Genomic DNA, 23,884 nt, shown 5'->3' on the forward strand with positions numbered 1-23,884 from the left:
GGACGTGCTGCGATGATAGCTCAGTTCACAACGACCAAACACACAGATCACTTTGGTCTTGTCAATGGAACCATTTGGCAACTTTTAAAAAGTCAACTTTCCATTCAGAATCTTATTGGCATCCATTTCGGCGTCTCGCGCTCGCCATCCACTCAGAACGTAACGTTAGCCTACTACTCTTTGGCCGGCTCGCAAGCCCAAACTAGTGTGTGCGGCGTGCCTGTTGTTGTGTTTCTGGTCTAGCTAGATCTGGTGTGGTGTTGTAGTTTTTCTAACGTTACTAGTTGTTGCAACAGCATGTGAAAAAAACGACAAAGTTTGCTAGGCCAAAAAGAACGTTAATCTCACGATAAAAAAATTGACGCCGTTAAAATGGGTTTGCGTTAAACCATTGACCGTTGAACCATTATAGAAACACATGTATAGGACTTTATATATTACTCTTCATCACTGACTTCATTATAGAAACATGTATAGGACTTTATATATTACTCTTCATCACTGAACCACATCTGTAACTTCATCAGCCTTTTCTATTTCTCTCAACAGCTGCCGTAATATATTCACCAAACGTCTAACAACAATATGAACAGCAGTCTTCATACAGCAATATAACAGCACCAACCACACATTAATAATGTTTCAAATAATAGTATTAAACTAAACAGCAATATGTTCAATATGCACCTATTGTATTTTAATACAGGCTGATAACAATAAGGTAAAACCACTGCTGAGTGAACAGAAAAGGTTGTTAGCCTGGTCAGGAGCAGAATAAATCTCCATGGTAACTTAGGCTCCTCTGCTTTCCTGAATCCGAGTCTAGACTTACAGTCATCCAGGATAACTGGGAAATCCCGGCTTAATCCGTTTTCTAGCTTTTGTGACACACAGTAACATAAAAAGCATCTTGTCTTCTATCTGGATATTGTTGCAAAATATATTCAACTCATGTAAAACATCAAATGTTATCAAACTATCAGCTATAAACATATCTAAATAAATATACATCAATCCATCATTTTTTCTAATAATATTTACTGTTTAAAAAGGGTTAGTAGATTAGATTCAACTTTATTGTTATTGTGCAGAGTACAAAGACAATGAAATGCAGTCTGCGTCCAACCAGAAGTGCCAAAAAAGCAGAAAAGAGCAAATGTGATATACAAAGTATAGACGGGACAAGAAATATAGTGCAGTGTGGACAGTAGTGTACAGCTGGTTTACAGATGGTGGTTTAGAGTAATATAAATATAAATATGTTCAGTGTATTAGCAGTTACATTATAAGAGCAGAATAAATAAGGTTATATAATATGAACAATGTATGAACAACATGTACAGATATGTGTAATGTAGTAGCAGTAACATTATACTAGTAGTAAGAATAATACAGATATATGCAGTGTATTAACAGAATATATAAAAGAAAAAACAGAATAAATATGGATATTCTGTATGAAACATATAGACAGATATGTAAACCAGTAAGACAGGGTTCCTAAATGTAACAAAAATATCCTCATGAAAGAAATCAAAACAAAAAAAGTGAAAATAGAATAACAGGGCTTTTATTTTGACAGCGGTCCCCCGGAAGTGGTGTCTGTTGTTGTTTCCCAGTGAGGAGAGAAGCCGTTAGCTGAATCCAGATCAGGGAATCCCAAACAGCGTTTCTTAGTTTGTTGATCAGAGATGGAGCGACACCGGGAACACACGGAGGAGACCAAGCTGCGGGGAGAAGGTTAGTCTGACAATCTAACTGCTCTCATAATCACGCTAAGCTAACGTTAGCCTGCTAGCTGTTAGCATGCAGCTAGCTCCTGAAGCTAACATGTTTTTATATCAGCGTGCTAACTTTATCCTCACAGTCCTTCAGCTGCAAGAACAACATCCGCTGTCCTAGAGTCAGTTCTGGAAGAAGTACTCAGACCCTGTACTGCAGTTAAAGTACTAATACCACACTGTTACAGCAGGGAATCTTAATGTGTAAAGTAACTAGTAACTAAAGCTGTCAGATGAATGTAGTGGAGTAACTAAAGTAACTAGTAACTAAAGTAACTAGTAACTAAAGTAACTAGTAACTAAAGTAACTAGTAACTAAAGTAACTAGTAACTAAAGCTGGAACAGATGAATGTAATGGAGTAACTAAAGTAACTAGTAACTAAAGCTGGAACAGATGAATGTAGTGGAGTAAAAAGTACAATATTTCTCTCTGAAATGTAGCAGAGTAGAAGTAGAAAGTGGCATGAAAAGAAAAGACTCAAGTAAAGTACCTCAACATTTGGTACTCTTCCTGAAAATGACTAGATTTCATTCCTGAGGCTTTTAGCTGACAGATTCTAGCCCACACTGAACTTCAGACCTGGTGAAACACCTTTTTAAAGGGCCAGTACATCCAGTAAGACAGCTTTCTAAGGAACTTGTTGACTGGGAGGTTCCAGACTGAGTCTGACTATGCCAGGCTACATAAGAAGCTACCAGTGTTGATTTGTAACTTTTGGGAAATTGTAACAGGAAATTGGAGAATTGTGTGTGTGTGTGTGTGTGTGTGTGTCTGTGTGTCTGTCTGTGTGTTTTTTCTAACAACAGCAGTGACCATAGTGCTAGTTTGTGTCTTTTAGCTCATAGCTTTAGCAGCAGACTGTTGTACGTCCTGCTGTTGGAATCCTCTACAGTGAAATACAGTCACACTTTTACACCGTTTAGCTGTCAGCATTTAAAGCGTGTTTAATCCATCTGCTAGCTAACGGTTGTCTAACATACACGTTACCTGCTGCCAAGTGTAACGTGTTATTAGTGTTAACTAGCGTCACATGCAGCGATGCTTCTGTTGCCTCTAACGTCTGTTTTCGGAGCATCAGAGAGCATTTAAGTTGCACCGAAATCCGCGTTGCTATCCCGTCCGGTAGATACCGGTCGGTTTGGCACCAGTGCCATATTAGCGCTGGATTTTAACATGCGCCGATTATATCATATCTCGTGAGTGCGATAAAACATGCTCACAAGCAAATTATATAATTTCACATGCGCAGATATTATCCTTCGCACACCGATTCAACAATCGAGAGTTGAACAGGCAGCTGTGAGCGTTAAAACAAAAACATAGGGAGAAGGAAAGAGGCTAAGCAGCACGCGTACAGAGCAGCCACCACGCGCCACAGAGTGTCCGCTCTGCGAGCGCTGGAAGGCATACATATTCTCGCAGGTAAACTCTGCTCTCCAAGTTGAATTCTGCGCGTGTGAATGAAACTGACTTTTGACACTTTGGCGGTGGAAACCAAGGAGGCACTGGCCCTCCTATGATTGTTCGATTTCAAGGCAATCTAACCTACGGACCTGTGTAGTTTACCTTGATTGACAGATGTTGGTTGCAAAATGCGAGCATTTGGTCGCAGTCTGGAGCCCTGCTGTCTGATCCGGTGCAGCAAAGTTATCTTACCTTCCAGTTCGGAGATTTTCTCAGACAGACCACGACAGCTTTTACAGCCGGAGCCGGGTGGAGGCATGAGTTTTTTTTTTAAGGGTTTTGTATGATGATCTTTGGGGACCTGGGATGAATCGGTAGCCTGACGTCATCATACTCAGATTCTAGTCAGAATATGAGTCTGATACAACTCTATTGGGCTGTGATTATGGGGCGTGTTTTAACCGAACCAAGAAAGAAAATGCCTCTGCACTCAATTGGATAGACCTACAACCAATCAGAGCAACGGAGTTGTCAACAGAACTCAACACCAATGAGACGAGACAAGACGGTGTATCATCTCCATAGAAACCACTGTTTGCACTTCCGTCCTAACTTCCGACTTTTAGACTTTTTTGTAGCTGGATATATCATGTATTTTGTAAATATGAAGGTGAATACGTTAGTGATAGTAAGATGCTTGCTGTAGTTGCATTTCTAGTGATGAATCGGCGAAAACACGTTTTACGGCTTTGTTCTAACGCCGCTGGGTGCTCTCTCTCTTCAGTCACTCTCTATCTTGCATGATAATGCTTGCTCTTGGGAGAATTACTGGAATTGTTGGGTCTTTGTATATTATATAGTGTGGTCAAGACCCACTCTATCTGTAAAGTGTCTTGTTATGATTTGATACTATAAATTGAATTGAATTGAAGCTGCGTCCTTATCACAGTAAAATCAGCTAATTAGCAAAGTATTGTTGAGACTGATATTTAATGTATGTCTATCGGTGTTTCAGCTTTACCTCCAGACGTTGTGAAAGTGATTGTTAGTGAAGAGGAGCAGCAGGAGTGTAGCTCCAGTGTGGACCAGCAGAAGCCAGAGCCCCCCCCACACATTAAAGAGGAACTGTGGAGCAGTAAGGAGGGAGAGCAGCTTCAAGGGCTGGAGGAGGCTGATAGCACCAAGTTCCCATTCACTCCTGTCCCTGTGAAGAGTGAAGATGATGAAGCAGAAGGTAGGAACAACGTTAACAGGGTTTTTAGGGGGAAAGAATTGGCAGAAGTCAAAAGCATAAAAGTTCAAGAGAACCTGGTTTATTTTTTTTTATTTTTTTTATTTTACTAGTCTTGCATGTCCAGACAGCATTCTTTGATAAGAGAAAAATGTGCTCTGGTTTATTGGCATTTCTTTAAACCAATCACAATTGTCTTGGGTGGTGCTAAGCGCCGGACGGAGCCACAGTGCCTCTGCAAAATAGTCTTGTGAAGGACTTTGTTTTGGTGGAACATGTCTAGTTAATAAGAACATGTATGAAAAATACATCTGTGAACATTGATCAAGATCAGGTTCAATCAAATTATAGATTATAGATGTCCTGGAAGTTTTTATTAGCAATACTAATTAATGAGGGCAAAATGTCCACCCCCAAGTAGTCTATATCCTCAACGTTCCACTTCCAGGATTGCTCCGGTGCCGATGGAAATTATGCCGGATGGCCCTCATTTAGGCCAGATATCTGTCACCTTCCTCTGTCTCTGTGTTGGCGTTCTAAACTCCGGTGGATTTGTGAGGACTACGGTTAACTGCTCCTCAGATATCTGCAGGGTAAATCCAGACAGCTAGCTAGACTATCTGTCCAATCTGAGTTTACTGTTGCACGACTTAAACTACTTTTGAACGTACACGTTGCACCAAAACAAGTTCCTTCTCGAGGCTATTTAGCAGAGTCACTGTGGCTCCGTCCAGCGCTTAGCACCGCCCAAGATGATTGTGATTGGTTTAAAGAAATGCCAATAAACCAGAGTGCATTTTTCTCCCATCCTGGAATGCTGTGTGGACTAGCCAGACCTTTCTCCGCAGCGCTCTGGAGGAAGGTCTGGCAAAGCGAGACTAACCCCCAATTGCTTAAATTAAAAGTTGGAGTAATGAGCTAGGGTCCAGTTTTGAATTTAATGGAAATAGTGCTGATTTTGTTGAGTTAAGTTTTATAACAGGACAGGGAACTGAATTCTGCAAAAGTATCTAAAATATGAGGTAGTGAAGTGGCAGCTTTGTTTAAGTGTAACAAAATATCAGCATTAGGGCTGGGACGATTCATCGTCATTGATTACAAAAATACGTTGATTTGCATAACTTGCGTCAGAATAGAGGAAGATGGCAGCCCCTATAAAGGCCCTGACACACCAAGCCGATGGCCGGGTACTAGTGGCGACGACGGCCGACTGTGGTGTCACCTCACGTTGGCACTCGTCGCCGGTCGTCTTGGCCAAAAAATAGCACTTCTGACATACCGCAGAGACAACAGCCGACGGCCAAGTACAACGTACGTTTTGCGCAGGCAGTACAAAAACTGGATAACATTGCTATGATATCCACAACAAACAGCGTTTGCTCGAGCAGCATGCAGAGCCTACGGTCCCTCTGCTTCACTCCCCTCCTGAGATGGCTAACCAGACTGTGCCTCTTCCGTTCTGTCATCCGTTCTCTCTGCAAAGAAGTCTCCCTATGTGTTAGCGAAGTGGAACTGCCAGCTGCTGGCTTGTTAGCTAACGTTAGCTTGCTAATTTCACCCACCCAAATTGCTTTCATCATACACTGGTTACAGAAATTTAGCCAAACAAAATTGTCACTTATCTGGCGATAGCAATGTGCTCTCCTTCCATTTGACAACAGCGTGTGAATTAAGAGAGAGAGAGGTCTATTACGGTCTTTATATTTAACATCACGATATAGGATATTAGTTTATTAACGTTTATTTTGTAATATGTAGGTATGTAGAGATCTTTTAAAAGACATGTTATTGTTGCAATAAATATACCTACACAAGTAGTTATGTAGCCTAGCTATAGCTTGTTGGACGTGTGCCTTCTTATGGACTGTGGTAGAAGGTGAAGGTGAAAAGGTGAAATCTGAAATAAAGTTTTGGTCAACAAAGTCTTTTCAGAGTTTTTTTCTTGCAAGAAAGGTTCAATACATCACAGCACAAGGTCTGGAAGAATGAACAAAGATACATAAGAATCACTTGCTTAAAAACCCTCTCACAAGCTGGTAGACAGGGTAGGGGCGTACAATTAACAGCCCTGACCAGCTGACACCATATGGGAGGGGGTAAACTACTAGCCCTTCTGACTATCTTTCCATATGACCTCTGACCTCCAAATCCGGGACTGAAATGGGAGGTAGAGAAAAACCAGTCTCTGCACTTTAGATAAACAGAAGAACATAAAGTCCGGCTGTCAGGGTCCATACATCAATATAGGGGCAAAGAGTTCATGCTGCTAAAAACTAAAAAACAAGTCAATAGTAAGATATGTTAAAAGACAAATATGTGATTTTCTTTTACAGGACATAATGTGCAAAAATAGTTATTCCAATAGTTCGAACCTGTTGTTTTTAGAAGGATCTTTTAAATTAAAAAAAAAAAGTTTTTGACCAGTTTTGACAGCTCTATGTGATTGATCAGATGAGATGAAAAATGAAGGGTGCCTTGTGTGTGCCGGTCACAGTCATTTGAACATTAATAATAAAATATTGAAATATTAATGACGTTTTTATATTCATTTTGGGTTAATTGTCATACTTATCAAGTAATAATAAAAAAAATCTTTACAATAATATGCAAAATAATCGTTAGGGACAGCCCTAATAAGCATACAACAGTATGACATGAGTGGTGTGTTAAGAGTGACGGGGGCGATAGATTTTCAGGGCGCACTGACCATTTTAAACGGCAACCCTGTCGGCAAAAGCGTGATAAGGTTACATTGGTTTATATTAGGGCTGTCAAAATTGGCAAAAAATGGCATTTGAATATTCCCTCTTAAAAAAAAAAAACAGAGGTTTGAATAAATGTGAATATCTTCTCTGCCGTTCACCTTGAGCTGAGAGCCTCTGGCTGCGTTCAGATCTGCTCACAAACTTTGTACCGTAGCTTCTTGCAGATCAATGTGCGGGTACCCACCTGTACTGCGCTCTGGTCCTATAGGGTGAGCCCTCAGCACCTCCATCTTCATGTCAGCAGTAGTAGGGAACCATTTAGGGAGTGTGGATTAAAAAAACCTGATGCATTCCACCCGATTGGCCTACTTTTTTCTTGAGCTTTGCAGAGCCCACTCGTGGAGGAAACAGACCAGAATCTATGCATCCCTTCATGAAGTCCAAGGCCGAAGCGATGCAACCCAAGGTTGATGGTTGATTGATCGTAACGGTTCAATTTCAGATCCCCTGAAATCATATATATGTTGTTGTCTTGTTTTCACCACTGTCAGTTACACTGTGAGTTATGAAAATGTCAGGGGTTGTGATTGTTCCTAAACCAGTCCCTCCAGGATTTTGCGGCCTTTTTTTGAGATTGTTGCGCCCCAAAATGCCTGATTTTGCGGGAAATTTTGTAAAACCTTGCGATAAATGTTCCGATGCCTTTTGTATTTTTGTTGCAATGAACTTGCAAAAGACAGTGAAAGTTGCAAAAAAAAAGTGGCAATTTGTTTAGTATAGTTCTATATTCTAAATTTTGTTTTGGGGAGAATAAAATTACTCTGCACTGCGTTTTCCTAGTAACCTTACCAAAAAAGCTCAGGATGCTGCAAATGTTGGTATAATATGAAAATGGCTGGTGGATTTAAGACAAAAAATAATAATTTATTGAATTAATCAAATTTTAACATGTGTGTCAGTGGCTTGTTGATCTTTACATTGTTAGTTTTTTTGCTGCACACATTCATACGGTTTGATAAAGTACTTATTGGACTTAACTTACCATTGCACTTACAATAACGAGCGTAGCTGTCCTCAGTTTAGCTCATCCTGTACGTCTCATCTCCGGTTTTTCCTGCATCCACCGTGTGTGTTTGTGTGTGTGCGTCAGTTGCGGGGGGGAACTGATCAGCACCTCAGAGAGCCAACAGGATTAAAACAGCAGCAGCTTTCAGCGACTTTAGAGTGAAAAAACGTTACAGCGTACATTGATGTTAAAATGTATACAGGTTGGCAGGACGGTCTGAAATGTTTTGCACGTTTTTTCGCTATACGTTTTGTTGGTAAATGTGAGATGTTTGAGTCACACATGTCTCGTCTTCATATCAGAAACAAGGAAGTGAATTTGGCGACGTATGTGTGTTACGTCAACCCGTTCTCACTCCCGCTTGATCAGTGGCTCTAAGAGTCACATAATGATACAAAGTCTGGCACGTGAGACTGCTGGGATTGGTTGAAGTCGCGGGAAACTCTAGTTATTTGCGTAAAAGTTGCGTGATTGGTCAAAATTGCGAGTCGCAACAAATTCAGTGATTGGTTGAATTTGTGTGAATTGTTGCGATCGGGACATCGCGAAATCCTGAAGGGACTGACTAACGGAGGCAAGTTGTTGAATGGTGCAGTTCTCTTGGTTATGTCTGACTTTCCAGTTTTCCTCAATTTGTGTTTCCTGCAGATGTTCAGCAGCTGTTGGTGGTTAAAGAAGAGGTTACCCCGGAGCAGCAGGAGTGTAGCTCCAGTGTGGACCAGCAGGAGACAGAGCCCCCCCCACACATTAAAGAGGAACAGGAGGAACTGTGGAGCAGTCAGGAGGGAGAGCAGCTTCAAGGGCTGGAGGAGGCTGATATCACCAAGTTCCCATTCACTTCTGTCCCTGTGAAGAGTGAAGATGATGAAGAGAAAGCTCAGTCCTCACAGCTTCATCAGAGACAAACTCAACACATGGAAACAGAAGCTGATGGAGAGGACTGTGGAGGACCAGAACCAACCAGGAACTCACATCCACATCCACTTTTACAACCAGAGACTGAAGACCAGACTGGAGACTCTTCTGAACCTGAGACTGATGACAGTGCTGATTGGAAGGAGACCAGAGAACCTCAGTCAACTTTAAACTCTCTGAAACATGATTCAAGACATAAGAAAACATTCAGCTGCTCTGAGTGTGGGAGAAGATTTGGCTTCAAGACAACTCTAAAAAGACACATGAGAATCCACACAGGAGAAAAACCTTTCAGCTGCTCTGAGTGTGGTAAAGCTTTCTCTGATAGTGGAAACCTGAAGAAACACATGATGACTCACACGGGAGAAAAAGCCTTTCAGCTGCAGTGTTTGTAATAAATCTTTTACACATAGTGGAAGTTTACAAAAACACATGAGAACTCACACAGGAGAAAAACCTTTTAGCTGCTCTGAGTGTGGTAAAGATTTCACTGTAAGTGTAAACCTGAAGAAACACATGATGACTCATTCTGGATTAAAACCTTTCAGCTGCTCAGTCTGTAAGAAATCTTTTACACAGAGTGGAAATTTAAGGTTGCACATGAGAATCCACACAGGAGAGAAACCTTTTAGCTGCTCTCAGTGTGGTAAAGCTTTCACTGATAGTGGAACCCTGAAGAAACACATGAGAATTCACACAGGAGAAAAACCTTTCAGCTGCTCAGTTTGTAAGAAATCTTTTACAGAGAGAGGAAGTTTACGGACACACATGGCAGTCCACACAGGAGAGAAAAGATTCAGCTGCAGTGTTTGTAACAAAAGATTTGCCTGGCGTTCTGATGTCAAAACACATAAATGTGTTGATCCGATGGAAACAGAAGCTGATGGAGAGGACTGTGGAGGACCAGAACCAGCCAGGAACTCACATCCACTTTTACAACCAGAGACTGAAGACCAGACTGGAGACTCTTCTGAACCTGAGACTGATGACATGGAATAATGTTTGTGCCTATTAGTCCAAGCAAAACTTCTCAGGTATCAAACAAAAATCTTTATGTATCAACATCTAGATAGAAGACATTATATTGTGTGGTAGGAAAAAAAGTACACTCTTGTTTTAAATATTGTATTGGATATTGTTCTGTTTTGTAATGTCTGTCATATAATTAAGAAATCAGACAAATGTAACCACCTGATATTTTATAGGGCCCACACATATATTCACTTCTTTCTAAGTAATGTATGTTTTGCAAGATTCACTATTAATCATGTATCAATATGGGAGTTTTTTCAATACACATTGGGTTCATGTTTTAATTTTGTGTATCATGTTTAAGCACAATTTAGGCCCAGCAGTCTCGGAGAGGAGACTTTTCTCTTGTTTGTGCGATAGATTACAGACTGTACTACAGTTAACAAATTATTTATTAAACACTAAATATTAAATTTAAATAATAACATATAAATAATTAATACATTATATCTATATCTATGTGGCCATCTGCCACATGGCGAGTAAATGTTTGTACCAAAATAATATCTTCATTTTGGTGAAGGTGCAGCTACCTTCTTTTGTTCCTCTGCTGTCTGCAGGTCAGACACGCACACACACAAACACTGGCGCACTCACCAGACACAAGCCACCACCCACCACGTCACTTCTGTTTACTGATAGCTATCGTTTACCTCAGGCTAATTAATTAGCTAGTAAGTGGCGATTTTTGGCAGCCAGCCTTCCAAAGGAAAGCACAATGAAATTAAATAACCGATCGTTAATCGTTGACCGACAAGCAGGTAACAGAGTCTCCGTTCACCGTCCGGGAGGCTCTGACACACTTTCCGCACTCCGTGAGCGCGGACAGCTGTAGGCTTGTACCAGTTAATGTTCTATTTTGGACTGGGAAAATGGCGGATAGCGTAAACAACAACTGCTAACGTGAGTTGCTGAAAACCTTTCTTTTTAGTAAACTCTTTGTACACAAACAATGTTCTCAATGCTTTGGTTAAGGTGTAGAGCCCCTGGCGATACTTCGAGCAAAGTCTCATGTTGTGTCGAGCCTTCTTAGTGTTTTAAAAATAGCTATTTTGAGGCTAGCATAAAAGTGCCCCTAGCACTCCCATTCAAAAGGTCATTTGACCGAAAAACGAGAATCCGGTAAATCTTAAAAGTGACGCTTCCGTCCTAAATATGCTTTTAAACGAAAGTTTGACTCGGGTGCATTCACAAAAAGACCCTAGGTTGCATTTTGGCGAGAGTTACGCTTTAACTGGAAAGTGCTGCGGGAAACCCTGGTGTCTCCTATGCCACTAATTAGGCCACAGTTAAGCTAATAAAGTAAAGAGATAATTGTTTGATATGACCGGTGTGGTACACCAGGACATGCTGAGTACCCTCCAGGATGAAATAAAGTGAAATCATCAAGTAAACCATCTGTTGACTAGCATGTACGTTAGTAGTTATTGTCTGGGTCACAACAACCTAGGTGTACTTAAGAAAAGGAAATGGAGAGGACTGTTAGAAGTAACAATACCTGTTTGCATGCCTGAGTGGGCCAGCGGACCGCTAACGTTAGAGCCAGCCCACTGTTGAGCTCATTCTCTGTAACAGATGCAGCATAAAAGCACGGCGGAACCAGCCAGCCGGCCGGTGTTAGTTGGCTAACGTTAGCTTGCTAACTCCGCCTTAACGTTACCCCCTCAACACATCGTTCACAGAAAACGAGCCAAATGAAGCTGTCACTCGGGGCGATAGCAACGTGCTTTGTGGATGAAGCATGAAGTTATTTGACTCATTGAGCGGCTGGCTCTCTGTCTCGTAACGTTACTATTCCACGGCTTGTTTGTCCGTTGCTGCAAAATATTTACAAAGAATATGTTTAGGGTATTTCCTCACTAACTGGGACGTTTTGGGACCGATTGGTGGGATTGCTGTGGACAAAGTACACACGGCGATACACTGGTAAGAGCCAATGAGATTTAACCATGTATCCAGCTAATTTAAATAACTCACGTTACTGTGTTGTGTCATCAGTTAACGTCATTTAATATTGTATGTGGCGTTTTCTTTTTACGGGGTGCAAATGTTCCACCAAAACAAGTTCCTTCCTGGGATTATTTAGCACTTAGCATTTAGGAGCTTAGCGCCGCCCAAGACGACTGTGATTGGTTTAAAAAAATGCAAACAACCCAGAAAGGTTATTTATTCTATCCCAGAATACACCTGTGACGATTTTGCGACTTTTTGAAATGTCTGTACCACCAGAGACGGTTTACAACCGAGACGCGCCGACTCAGAGTAGTTTCCTGTCTCTGTGTCCCGTGGGCTCCGCCACGGCCACGCCTCTTTAGGAGACTAGCGGGACGTCCTGAGTGTGTTGATTCCAACGGGAGAAGTTGGAATCCTCTATAAAGGCTTGTGTGCAATAAACCCCCAAACTAGAAGTGCAATAACAATATGTATATAGTGCCACCTCATCGTGTTTATTTTTCTTGATTGCTATATTTTACTATTTAACCCTTGTGTTGTCTTCCCGTCGCCCATGCAACTTGTCCTCCCAGGTAAAAATAAAAAAAATTAACCCTTTTTTTAGACGCTTTTTTCAGCCCTTTTTTTCAACTCCCACTGGATTCACCACCAACATCAACTTATTACCACTAGTGTTACACTTATTTCTGGAATGCATGGTCAATACACCTCATTAATATTAATTTATACCTACTTTCTGAGTTAGAAACACAAATTATGAATTATTTTGACTAACAATTAAAATCAGAGGATGTGGAGTGGATCACAGACTGGTATGTGTCAACGTTTAGTCAGGAAACTGTTTTGAAACCATTTCAATTTCTTTTCAAAAGCTATAAAGTTGAATAAAACCTCCACAATTCAATGAGAGTAATGATCCAATCCTTCATTTTACTTGCAAAAAAGCGTTGTATGGAACCATTCATGTTATTTTTGAGGCAATTTGTTTTTAAGTAACCTATAGTTCTGATACAGAAACTTTGAAAACGAGTCAAATTTGACCCGAGGACAACAGGACCATAGAGCTTTTATTGTGAAGGGGAAAAGCGGAAGTGGATAAAGTGTAGTATTGACTGTGTTGTGGGTGAATAAAGTGAGACGTGCAGTGCCGTCTCTGTTCCGGCATCGGACGCCCGTGTTTCTTTATTTTATAGTCAAACCTGAGTCTAGGCAACAGAAGAAACCCTCGGTTACATTAGTAAACAAACATCTGCCCGGAAGTTGTCGGTACGACCCGTAATACCGTCTGTCCCCGGAACTAACGTTAACTGTTGTTAGTCACATCGTGATGAGGACGGCGGAGTAAAAGGCGCCAGTGTTTAGTTTCTTAAGAAGAAAGAAAGGTCCCAAACTGCTGGATGTGGTTTTAAAAGCTGGAACAAAGCTACACAGAGCAGGTTTGTTTTCTCTTTTAATGTCGCAGGGAGTCGGTGCTAAAGCTAAGGTTAGCCGCTAGCAGCTAGCTCCTGCTAACGTCTTGTTGTATTTCCTGAAACAGGTCGGGGGGAACTTTAACATGAAGTCTGAGAGGAAGCTGTCAGCGGACCAGGGGACAGGTGGGACACGTTTACATCTGAAATATATAGAAATATATACAAGATATGTGTCTATACATGTATATAGAAGCTATGTGTGTATACATGGATATAGAAGCTATGTGTGTATACATGGATATAGAAGCTATGTGTGTATACATGGATATAGAAGCTATGTGTGTATACATGGATATAGAAGCTATGTGTGTATACATGGATATAGAAGCTATGTGTCTATACATGGATATACTTACTTTATTCAGGACACAAAAAACGATCCATAGCACAATACAAACTATAGCAAAAGACAGACAATACAAGATAAAACAGTCAATAAAAAATGACTACAACAGTCAGAGTCCCACAATACACAAAGAGTGTTCAGATAATAGCATATACACTAAAAAGCCAATGATCCACAATATAATAAGTGAACCTAACCCACTCATTTTAGGGTTCACTAGTGTTGCAATTCTGCTGTTGAATGACTCAGTTAGTCTACACATACACATCTGTACATGAGATTCCTGAGTACAGCAGGACAGGTGGATACATCACCACTTACAAACATTTGGCTTGCACTGCTCCATCGTGGCATTTTAAGCAGCAGCCTCATGCCATCATTAGATGCCACATTGAGTTTCTGCATACTGCTTTTTTTATAGCGACGCCACAAGTGGGCAGTTTACATTGGGGTGCAAAAAGCTTTAAAAAGTGTGGTCTTCACCAACAATGAACACATACTAAATTTGCGATTCAGCATATTAGCTTGTGCATACATCATACTGTACTTTCTGCGAATGTCCCCTTTCCATTTCAAATTTTGAATTGTTACCTGCAGAATATTGTATAAAAATATTTGCAGTACAATTAATATAAGAAGTCTGCACCTCTTTCTGTGCGTGCACCCCCCACCCCGGGTCAGCTACCACCACAAATAGAATACAATTCAACACTGTTTAGGGACAACTTATATCGACCTGCAACACAATTTTTCACATTTCCCCCATGTTAACTGTTTAAGTGATACATGCTTTGGTAATAAATACAGAAACTACAATGTGCTGTTTTATTTTAGCTCACAATCACATTTTAATTGAATGGTGCTTAACAAATGCACATTCAGAAATGTAAACAAAGTATTATTATTGTCAGTGTACTGTATTATTGCCTCATACAGGCTCTCCCTCTCTCCTATGTCTCTTTTTTTTGTTTACACTGAAATAATCATATGTTATATGTATTATAGCCTTTTTTGCCGCACAAACCTCGACTCTGAATCATCATCCAACTGTGACACTGTAGACCAGGGGTCAACTACATTTTTCCAAGGGCCAGAATGTTTCTAAGCAGACACTCCGGGGGCCGGACTTACAAATAAAGAAAATAAAATTAATGTATACCTAATATGCCTATAGATTCTTGTTTGAAATTTTCACTTTCTTACTGAATTAATGCTATATTTAATTTTTTTTTATATGTATTAGTGTGAGCAAACTCCTAAAAAAACATGGAAACTCCATAATGATAACTGGCTCTTTAAGTAGAAAAAGATCTCAGACTAGGAGGCAGTTCACTGAGGAGTGATGGTTAAAGTCTGTGATTAGGGAAACATGGTTGTAGTATGCAGCGTCCTGATTGGTGGAAAATGCTTGCAGAAAGAAACGGCTGTTGTCAGGTAATGGTGAATGATGAATGGACTGATAAGCATGCTATGCATTCCTCATGTATGCCCCATTTGCAATGAAACGATGCTGTTGTAAAATAATACAACCAGCATCATCATCATCAATGAAGAACGCGAACATAACGATCGCATCATTCACGTGCATATTAAGTAGCCACGTGCATCTGTTTTGGTCATATAATACATCCATAGGTTTACCTTTCCAGCGGAGAGGATGGCTCGTTCAGCCAGCAGTTAAATTTATAAGAATTTGTCCAAATTTCAAGATTCCCAGCAAACTCAGATAAACAGTTAGACTACAAACAGACAGCAAAAATTCTCTATTTGCAGAGTAGAGCTCTGTTCGCGTAAAACAGCGCAGTTGACAAGAGTGGACTGAGCAGACAGAGCAGATTGAAATATCGCTTTCTATGGCTGTCTATACAGGTGAGTGCATTGATAAGTATTGACTTTTTACTCACAAAGGTTTTATTGTATCCTACTTACAGTAACTAGACTAGCGTGAGTTGATCTGCCCCAGCGGCCGTTGGTAATCCTCTCTGTATCGTTCCCTGTCAGGTGCTGCGTGTTTTAACGCACACACATCTCGGCTCAGCTGTGTGTGTGGAGCGCGGGCATCGCTGTGCAGAATCCCGGCATGTGAATAGAGATGCAAATACAGGGGCTGGGTTTGTGCTCTACCTGTGTAATGTTACCTGCTGTAAATGCTTGAAATGCTAAATAACAGAACGCATGTTTTCCTCTTCACATTTTCTGAATTCATGATTATTCTACGGGCCAGACTAAACGCTTTACTTGACGTTGGCTGCTGTAGACTCTGGCACTAGAACCCTAGCCGCAGGTCGGAAGAACGAGTCAATAGTTGGCTTTCTCGTTGTTCAGACGCACGTAGGTTGTGATATCTGTCTCCTTCCCACAGATGTTTACGTGAACTCGATTATCTCTAGGACCCTCTCTCTCCACACATGGCCATTCCCTATCATTCTCACACTCATTGGCCTGCCACAGATTCTGGATTCATTGACGCGCCCCTTCCAAACAACAAATTTACTGGTCACACATGCGCGACTGGATGTAAAATTCAGTCACACACTCTCAAATTTGGGTTGCAAAATGTGACCATTTGGTCGCAGTCTGGCACCCGTGTGTGTGTGTGTGTAAAGATGTAAAGTGAGTTAAAAGTGAACAAGAAAACAACAAGCTAGAGCTTCTCAAGACACGATGGCTTTATCTATTGCCAATACTGCCAGTAAAGTGAATGGAGTTACCCCCGAAAAAACATCGGCTTAAACCTTACAACATGTTGCATCCCGAGTGCAGCCCGTTTAGCAGCTGAGCAGACAGAGAGCCGAGAGGACGACTCGGTCACATATAAGCCACTCCGTTTTAGGCTACAAAACGTGCATGCAGGCTGAAATTCAACGTGCCGCTATAAGGAAACTCTGCTAGCTGCTAGGCTAATGGTAAACACTGCAGCTGTAACATTAATGTGTCTATCTCAGCTGAGAACGGAGAAATGTCTTTGCTTTTCCTACCGTAATACACGGTATGGAACAATGCGCTCCCCAACCTGCGAAAGGTTGGATTTTCTCCATCTTTTGATGATTTTGTTTAGAAAACCTTGAATCCATGTAAGACACAATGTCATCAGACACAATCCATGTCATTATACACAACGTGCGGACCAATGTTTTTTTTTGCGGGGATGACGGTGACGAGCTCAGACCCGCGTATGCGTCACGTGACCGCGGTAATGCGGTAACCGTCCCAGCCCTACGTGTGTGCCGAAGACAACGAGTGGACACCCGTCCTGTGCATCGGTTTCTGGATGTATAATAATAACGGTCGGCTCATTGTCCAAATGCTCTCCCGTTGTTTTTACGTTCATATGTGTAGGCGGTGCGCAAAAACAGCTGCTGCGCCTAAGCCGTATAATAGCAGGGAAAACCCTGCATTTAGCTAATAAGCATTCAGCCCACCTATTTCTTCTTCCTGCACACCCTAACATAGCAGGCTAGAACCGGCCCTGCTGTTGAATATACGCCGAAGCAGCAATGCAGGAAGTGTGAATGCAGCCTAAAGCAGCCTTTAGAAACTTCAACAGGTTTGTGGTGAACCGTGGGCTTCATCTTAGAGCTACGCACATAATCAATGTTGACCGCCACACATACTGCCGTATATGCTCTCTCTCTCTCTTACTTACTTACTCACTCACACACACACTCACACACACTAACACAACAGACCCTACTCCTCCGTGCAGATTAATTAATGCCACTGATTATTCTACACACTCCAATACAGTAATGTAGGTGGCGATATGAGCCTTAAACTTGGTTTGCGATCCGCTAATTAACACACAGAAGTTCCTTCGGACTAACAACAGAAGCTTGTTAACTACTAACAAAAACCCAGATATATTTAGTCTACAGTCATTGAAAACAAACAAAATCAACATATCCTTAAATTTGAGGAACCGTATTCTTAAAATTGTTGCTGAATAATTTTCAGTGTTGGATTTTGCCACGTTTAATGGAATTGTAAACGGTAAATTGTACAAATATTCACACTGTCTGTGTTTCAGCTTTACCTCAAGATGTTCTGGAAGTAATAGTTGGTGAAGAGGAACAGCAGGAGTGTAGCTCCAGTGTGGACCACCAGGAGCCAGAGCCCCCCCCACACATTAAAGAGGAACAGGAGGAACCGTGGAGCAGTCAGGAGGGAGAGCAGCTTCAAGGGCTGGAGGAGGCTATCACCAAGTTCCCATTCACTCCTGTCCCTGTGAAGAGTGAAGATGATGAAGAGGAAGCTCAGTCCTCACAGCTTCATCAAAGACAAACTCAACACTTGGAAACAGAAGCTGATGGAGAGGACTGTGGAGGACCAGAACCAACCAGGAACTCACATCCACATCCACTTTTACAACCAGAGACTGAAGATCAGACTGGAGACTCTTCTGAACCTGAGACTGATGACAGTGCTGATTGGAAGGAGACCAGAGAACCTCAGTCAGCTTTAAACTCTCTGAAACATGATTCAAGATGTAAGAAAACATTCAGCTGCTCTGAGTGTGGGAAAAGATTTGGCTTCAAGTCAAATCTGAATAGACACATGAGAACTCATACAGACGAAAAACCTTTCAGCTGCTCTGTCTGTAAGAAATCTTTTACACAGAGTGGAAATGTACAGTCACACATGAGAATCCACACAGGAGAGAAGCCTTTTAGCTGCTCTCAGTGTGGTAAAGCTTTCACTGTAAGTGGAACCTTGAAGAAACACATGAGAACTCACACAGGAGAAAAACCTTTCAGCTGCTTAGTTTGTAAGAGGTCTTTTGCACAGAGAGATAGTTTACTATCACACATGGCAGTCCACACAGGAGAGAAAAGATTCAGCTGCAGTGTTTGTAACAAAAGATTTGCCTGGCGTTCTGATGTCAAAACACATAAATGTGTTGGTGCGATGGAAACAGAAGCTGATGTAGAGGACTGTGGAGGACCAGAACCAGCCAGGAACTCACATCCACTTTTACAACCAGAGACTGAAGACCAGACTGGAGACTCTTCTGAACCTGAGACTGATGACATGGAATAACGTTTGTGCCTATTAGTCCAAGCAAAATTTCTCAGGTATCAAACAAAAACCTTAATGTATCAACATCTAGATAGAAGACATTATATTGTGTGGTAGGAAAACATACTGTCTTATTTTAAATATTTTATTAGATATTGTTTTGTCTTGTAATGTCTGTCATATAATCAAGAAATCAGACAAATGTACCCACCCAGTATTTTATAGGGCCCACACATATATTCACTTCTTTCTAAGTAACGTATGTTTAGCAAGATTCACTATTAATCATGTATCAATATGGGAGTTTATTCAATACACATTGGGTTCATGTTTTAATTTTGTGTGTCATGTTTAAGCACAATTTAGGCCCAGCAGTCTCTGAGAGGAGACTTTTCTCTCTGTGTCAGGGAGACAGGAAGTGCAGGTTGAAAGCTATCTTTAGTTTAAACAAGGGAGATGTGAGGGAGGTAGCATAGGGAAGTTAGCCTAGCATGGTGTTTCCTGTCAGGGAGCAGAGGAGTTTTATCTTTGAATCAAAGCTGAGATGGACATATTATGATCTGTATAAAACTATAAAAACTCACTTGTGCATTGCTATGTTCCAAGGTAATATGATCAGTTACACCAAAATGAATATGGTCTTTTGACATGTATAGTGTCTCCTATGCCACTAATTAGGCCATGGTAAAGCTAATAAAGTAAAGAAATATAATTGTTTGATATGACCGGTGTGGTACACCAGGACATGCTGAGTACCCTCCAGGATGAAATAAAGTGAAATAATTTGAAGTAAACCATCTGTTGACTAGCATGTATGTTAGTAGTTATTGTCTGGGTCACAACGACCTAGGTGTACTTAAGAAAAGGAAGTTGAGAGGACTGTTAGAAGTAAAAAATATCACCAGTTCAGGTCCATCTTAAGATGTAACGAACATCAGGTAACTGTGGGCGTGAACGTGTCCAACTGACACCGCCCAAAACGCTGTATAAGAAGAGAGTCATATGAAACTTAGATTCAGTTGTCTATTCGACTGACTATCGCCGGTGGTCAGTTGATGTGTCCGAGGCAGCTCGGTTTGTTTGTTAAAATGTAACAAATAAATCTGCATGGAGTGAATTTCAACAGTCTCTGGAGTCTTCATGGTGTCCTTGCATAGAAATAAAATGAATAGAAAGGCCATTGGACTGTTTGCTGTGGTCATTTGATGGGTACACAACAAAATGGCGATTGTTGTTAGTTGTCACAGTGACAATATAGTGGGGCCGAAAACTGTGTCGAAGCTCGCTGGGAGGAGAGCCTCCTGATGCAGCTCGGGTGACGTTCTCGAAGGGAATGAGGAGGAACTGCTTTAATTGCGGTTGAATAAAAAAAAACAACCCGCGATTACCTAAAAAAATTGCGGTTAGACAATTATTTAATAATTTTTACAGGCCTATTTAATGGTCAAGTATCTAAACACATACAATGAATCTGACTCTGTTAAAGGACAACAAAGTTGAACAAAGACAGACATAAACATTAACGAACTGTGTACATAAGGACTGTATTCAACCAAAGAAAATATCAGTCGACTGAAATTCTCCCGAATCTTCTACCAATCGATTGGTCTTTGGTTTGTCCCAGATTCACACCCCTCACCCGCTCTTACTCTGACATCCCACAACCAACTGCACCTCCTCAGCCCTCTCCACTGACCCCCACTGATGTTTTCTTTTTTACGTTTTTGACGCTTTTGATTGGTTTTTGAAACTTGTTTTCAAATGTTTTTAGTGTGGGGGCAAGTAAAAGGTTTCATTTGCCCAACCGGACAAGGGAAAAAAAACCTTAATGTTGAACCCTGGGGGCTAATAGTTGATTTGTTCAATGCACTTCCTCAGTGTTTGTATTGAACCATAGTTCCCTGGTGATGTGGTTATGTAAATGTGTGTCTGCATAGTATGGTAACTTTTTTTGTTGTTGTCCATAATCTAAGCCACTGGAAGCATGTAGATGTTAAATAGAAGAGGCCCCAGAATGGAGCCTTGGAGAACTCCGCATTTCATATTTGTCCGCTCAGATGTTTATCTATAGACACAAAGTAGTCCCTGTTCTTTAAGTAGGATTCAAACCAGTTATATACCAAACAATGAAATAAGAACAAGATAAGCCTTAGGTGTAATTGTCAGTCTTTACCAAGCCCCCAGGAACAGCGCCATGTCTTGAAGCAACCATGGGCTTAGCGGCCAATGGTGGAATTGCAAGGTCTGTCAACCAGCTGGCCCAGAAAGACATTTCCCATAGACTTTACATGGCAAAAAAGAAACGTCTATATGTCAGCGGATAATTCTTTTGGGGATACATCAACTTAACAGTCCGAACACTTAAATGGTCCTTGTTCAAACATCATGTTTTAAATTGCACTAATAGCCAAATCCAGAATTATTTAACAGACATTTAGAACGCGAGCAGACCCACGGGACTGCGCCCAGCACTGCAGGCTCAGACGGGTTTTCCTGAGATCCCCCAGCTGTAAAATGGCTGTAATCCATCATGTGTATTATCTAATGATACATCAGAGTGGTGTATGCTGTAAAGCCTGTAACCTGGATGCAATGTTATAAACGTCTCTGTTCCCAAACTGCCAGGGCTAGCTATCTTTAGTGGTAGCTAGAATGAACGGGGCTTCGTGCCAAAACACTGTATCCAGTTCTCTTAATACATCCATGGTCTTTACAGCTTGAGCACTCTGGAAGTTAGTATGCAGAAGCATGTAGTCCCTGTTTTCCTCAATGTGTGTTTCCCTGTTTCCTGCAGATGTGCAGCAGCTGTTGGTAGTTAAAGAAGAGGATCCCCCATGAGCAGCAGGAGTGTAGCTCCAGTGTGGACCAGCAGGAGCCAGAGCCCCCCACACACATTAAAGAGGAACAGGAGGAACTGTGGAGCAGTCAGGAGGGAGAGCAGCTTCAAGGGCTGGAGGAGGCTGATATCACCAAGTTCCCATTCACTCCTGTTCCTTTGAAGAGTGAAGATGATGAAGAGAAAGGTCAGGCATCACAGTTTCATCAAAGACAAACTCAACACATGGAAACAGAAGCTGATGGAGAGGACTGTGGAGAACCAGAACCAGCCAGGAACTCACATCCACATCCACTTTTACAACCAGAGACTGAAGACCAGACTGGAGACTCTTCTGATCCTGAGACTGATGACAGTGCTGATTGGAAGGAGACCAGATAACCTCAGTCAGCTTTAAACTCTCTGAAACATGATTCCAGATGTAAGAAAACATTCAGCTGCTCTGAGTGTGGGAGAAGATTTGGCTGCAAGCATAATATGCAGAAACACATGATAATCCACACAGGAGAGAAACCTTTCAGCTGCTCAGTCTGTAAGAAATCTTTTACACAGAGAGGAAATTTACGGTCACACATGGTAGTCCACACAGGAGAGAAAAGATTCAGCTGCAGTGTTTGTAACAAAAGATTTTCCTGGCGTTCTCTTGTCAAAACACATAAATGTGTTGGTCCGATGGAAACAGAAGCTGATGGAGAGGACTGTGGAGGACCAGAACCAGCCAGGAACTCACATCCACTTTTACAACCAGAGACTGAAGACCAGACTGGAGACTCTTCTGAACCTGAGACTGGTGACATGGAATAATGTTTGTGCCTTTAAGTCCAAGCAAAACTTCTCAGGTATCAAACAAAAATCTTTATGTATCAACATCTAGATAGAAGACATTATATTGTTTGGTAGGAAAAAGTACACTCTTATTTTGAATATTTTATTAGATATTGTTTTGTCTTGTAATGTCTGTCCTATAATCAAGAAATCAGACAAATGTAACCACCTGATATTTTATAGGGCCCACACATATATTCACTTCTTTCTAAGTAATGTATGTTTAGCAAGATTCACTATTAATTTTGTATCAATATGGGAGTTTATTCAATACACATTGGCAGCAAAGCTGAGATGGACATATTATGATCTGTATACAACTATAAAAACTCACTTGTGCATTGCTATGTTCCAAGGTAATATGATCAGTGACACCAACATGATTAAGGTCTTTTGACATGTATAGTGTCTCCTATGCCACTAATTAGGCCATGGTAAAGCTAATAAAGTAAAGAAATATAATCATTTGATATGACCGGTGTGGTACACCAGGACATGCTGAGTACCCTCCAGGATGAAATAAAGTGAAAATCGATTTGAAGTAATACTTTTCATCTGCTTTGACTTAAGCGTAACTGTCACCAAAAATGCAATCTAGGGTCTATGTGTATTGCCTTTTGAGCAGAGTGCTAGCAGCACTTTTATGCTAGCCTCAAAATATCTATTTTTAAAACACTAAGAAGGCTCCACACAACATGAGACTTTGCTCCAAGTATCACCAGGGGCTCTACACCTTAACGACAGCATTGAGAACATTAGTTGTGTACCCAGAGTTTACTAAAAAGAGGTTTTGAGCAACTCACGTTAGCAGTTGTTGTTTACACTATCTGCCATTTTCCCAGTCAAAAGTAGGCGATCTCCGATGAACGGACTCCACAGGAGAGATGTCATTCTTATATGAGGCTCCTTTTTCAACAACAAGGTCAATATTGTGTTTCACTAACGACTAAACGAATAATCCGTGCATTTATACGGAACTGAGCTTTAGGAGCTTTCCATCTTTACTCTCCCCCCTCGACTATTTCTGACTGGCTCGATAGACGGAGACCGGAAGAACAACAGCTAACGGGAGTTGTTAAAACCTCTTTTTAGTAAACTCTGAGTACCAACCAATGTTGTCAGTGCTGTGGTTAAGGTGTAGAGTCCCTGGTGATACTTGGAGCAAAGTCTCATGTTGTGTCGAGCCTTCTTAGTGGTTTAAAAATAGCTATTTTGAGGCTAGCATCGTAGCGTCCCTAGCGCTCCCGTTCAAAAGGTCATTTGACCCAAAAACAAGAATACGGTAAATCTTAAAAGTGAC

The 23,884-nt window shown here is 41.2% G+C and overlaps 1 protein-coding gene and 1 pseudogene across 4 annotated transcripts; both read left to right on the top strand.

Moving 5' to 3' along the window:
* The first annotated feature begins 1,594 nt into the window (after positions 1-1,594).
* On the top strand, positions 1,595-12,218 carry LOC144528454 (uncharacterized; annotated as a pseudogene). The gene is made up of 3 exons (XR_013502905.1): positions 1,595-1,740; positions 4,203-4,421; positions 8,838-12,218. The product of XR_013502905.1 is annotated as an uncharacterized LOC144528454 (transcript).
* A 24-nt stretch (positions 12,219-12,242) lies between these two features.
* On the top strand, positions 12,243-22,731 carry LOC144528457 (uncharacterized). 3 transcript variants are annotated; one of them, XM_078267036.1, is made up of 4 exons: positions 13,371-13,525; positions 13,627-13,684; positions 17,935-18,979; positions 21,718-22,731. In XM_078267036.1, the coding sequence occupies exons 2-3, from the start codon at positions 13,645-13,647 to the stop codon at positions 18,942-18,944; spliced, it is 1,050 nt and encodes a 349-aa protein (XP_078123162.1). In that variant the 5' UTR covers positions 13,371-13,525; positions 13,627-13,644; the 3' UTR covers positions 18,945-18,979; positions 21,718-22,731. The 3 variants fall into 3 exon arrangements, with proteins under 3 accessions (XP_078123163.1, XP_078123162.1, XP_078123165.1); XM_078267039.1 differs by lacking the exon at positions 21,718-22,731 and adding an exon at positions 15,681-15,776 and having other exon boundaries at positions 17,935-21,283; XM_078267037.1 differs by lacking the exons at positions 13,371-13,525; positions 21,718-22,731 and adding an exon at positions 12,243-13,355 and having other exon boundaries at positions 17,935-21,283.
* The last annotated feature ends 1,153 nt before the right edge of the window (positions 22,732-23,884 follow it).

Source organism: Sander vitreus, chromosome 14, assembly GCF_031162955.1.
Source record: "Sander vitreus isolate 19-12246 chromosome 14, sanVit1, whole genome shotgun sequence".
In the NCBI taxonomy this organism is placed as follows: domain Eukaryota; kingdom Metazoa; phylum Chordata; class Actinopteri; order Perciformes; family Percidae; genus Sander; species Sander vitreus.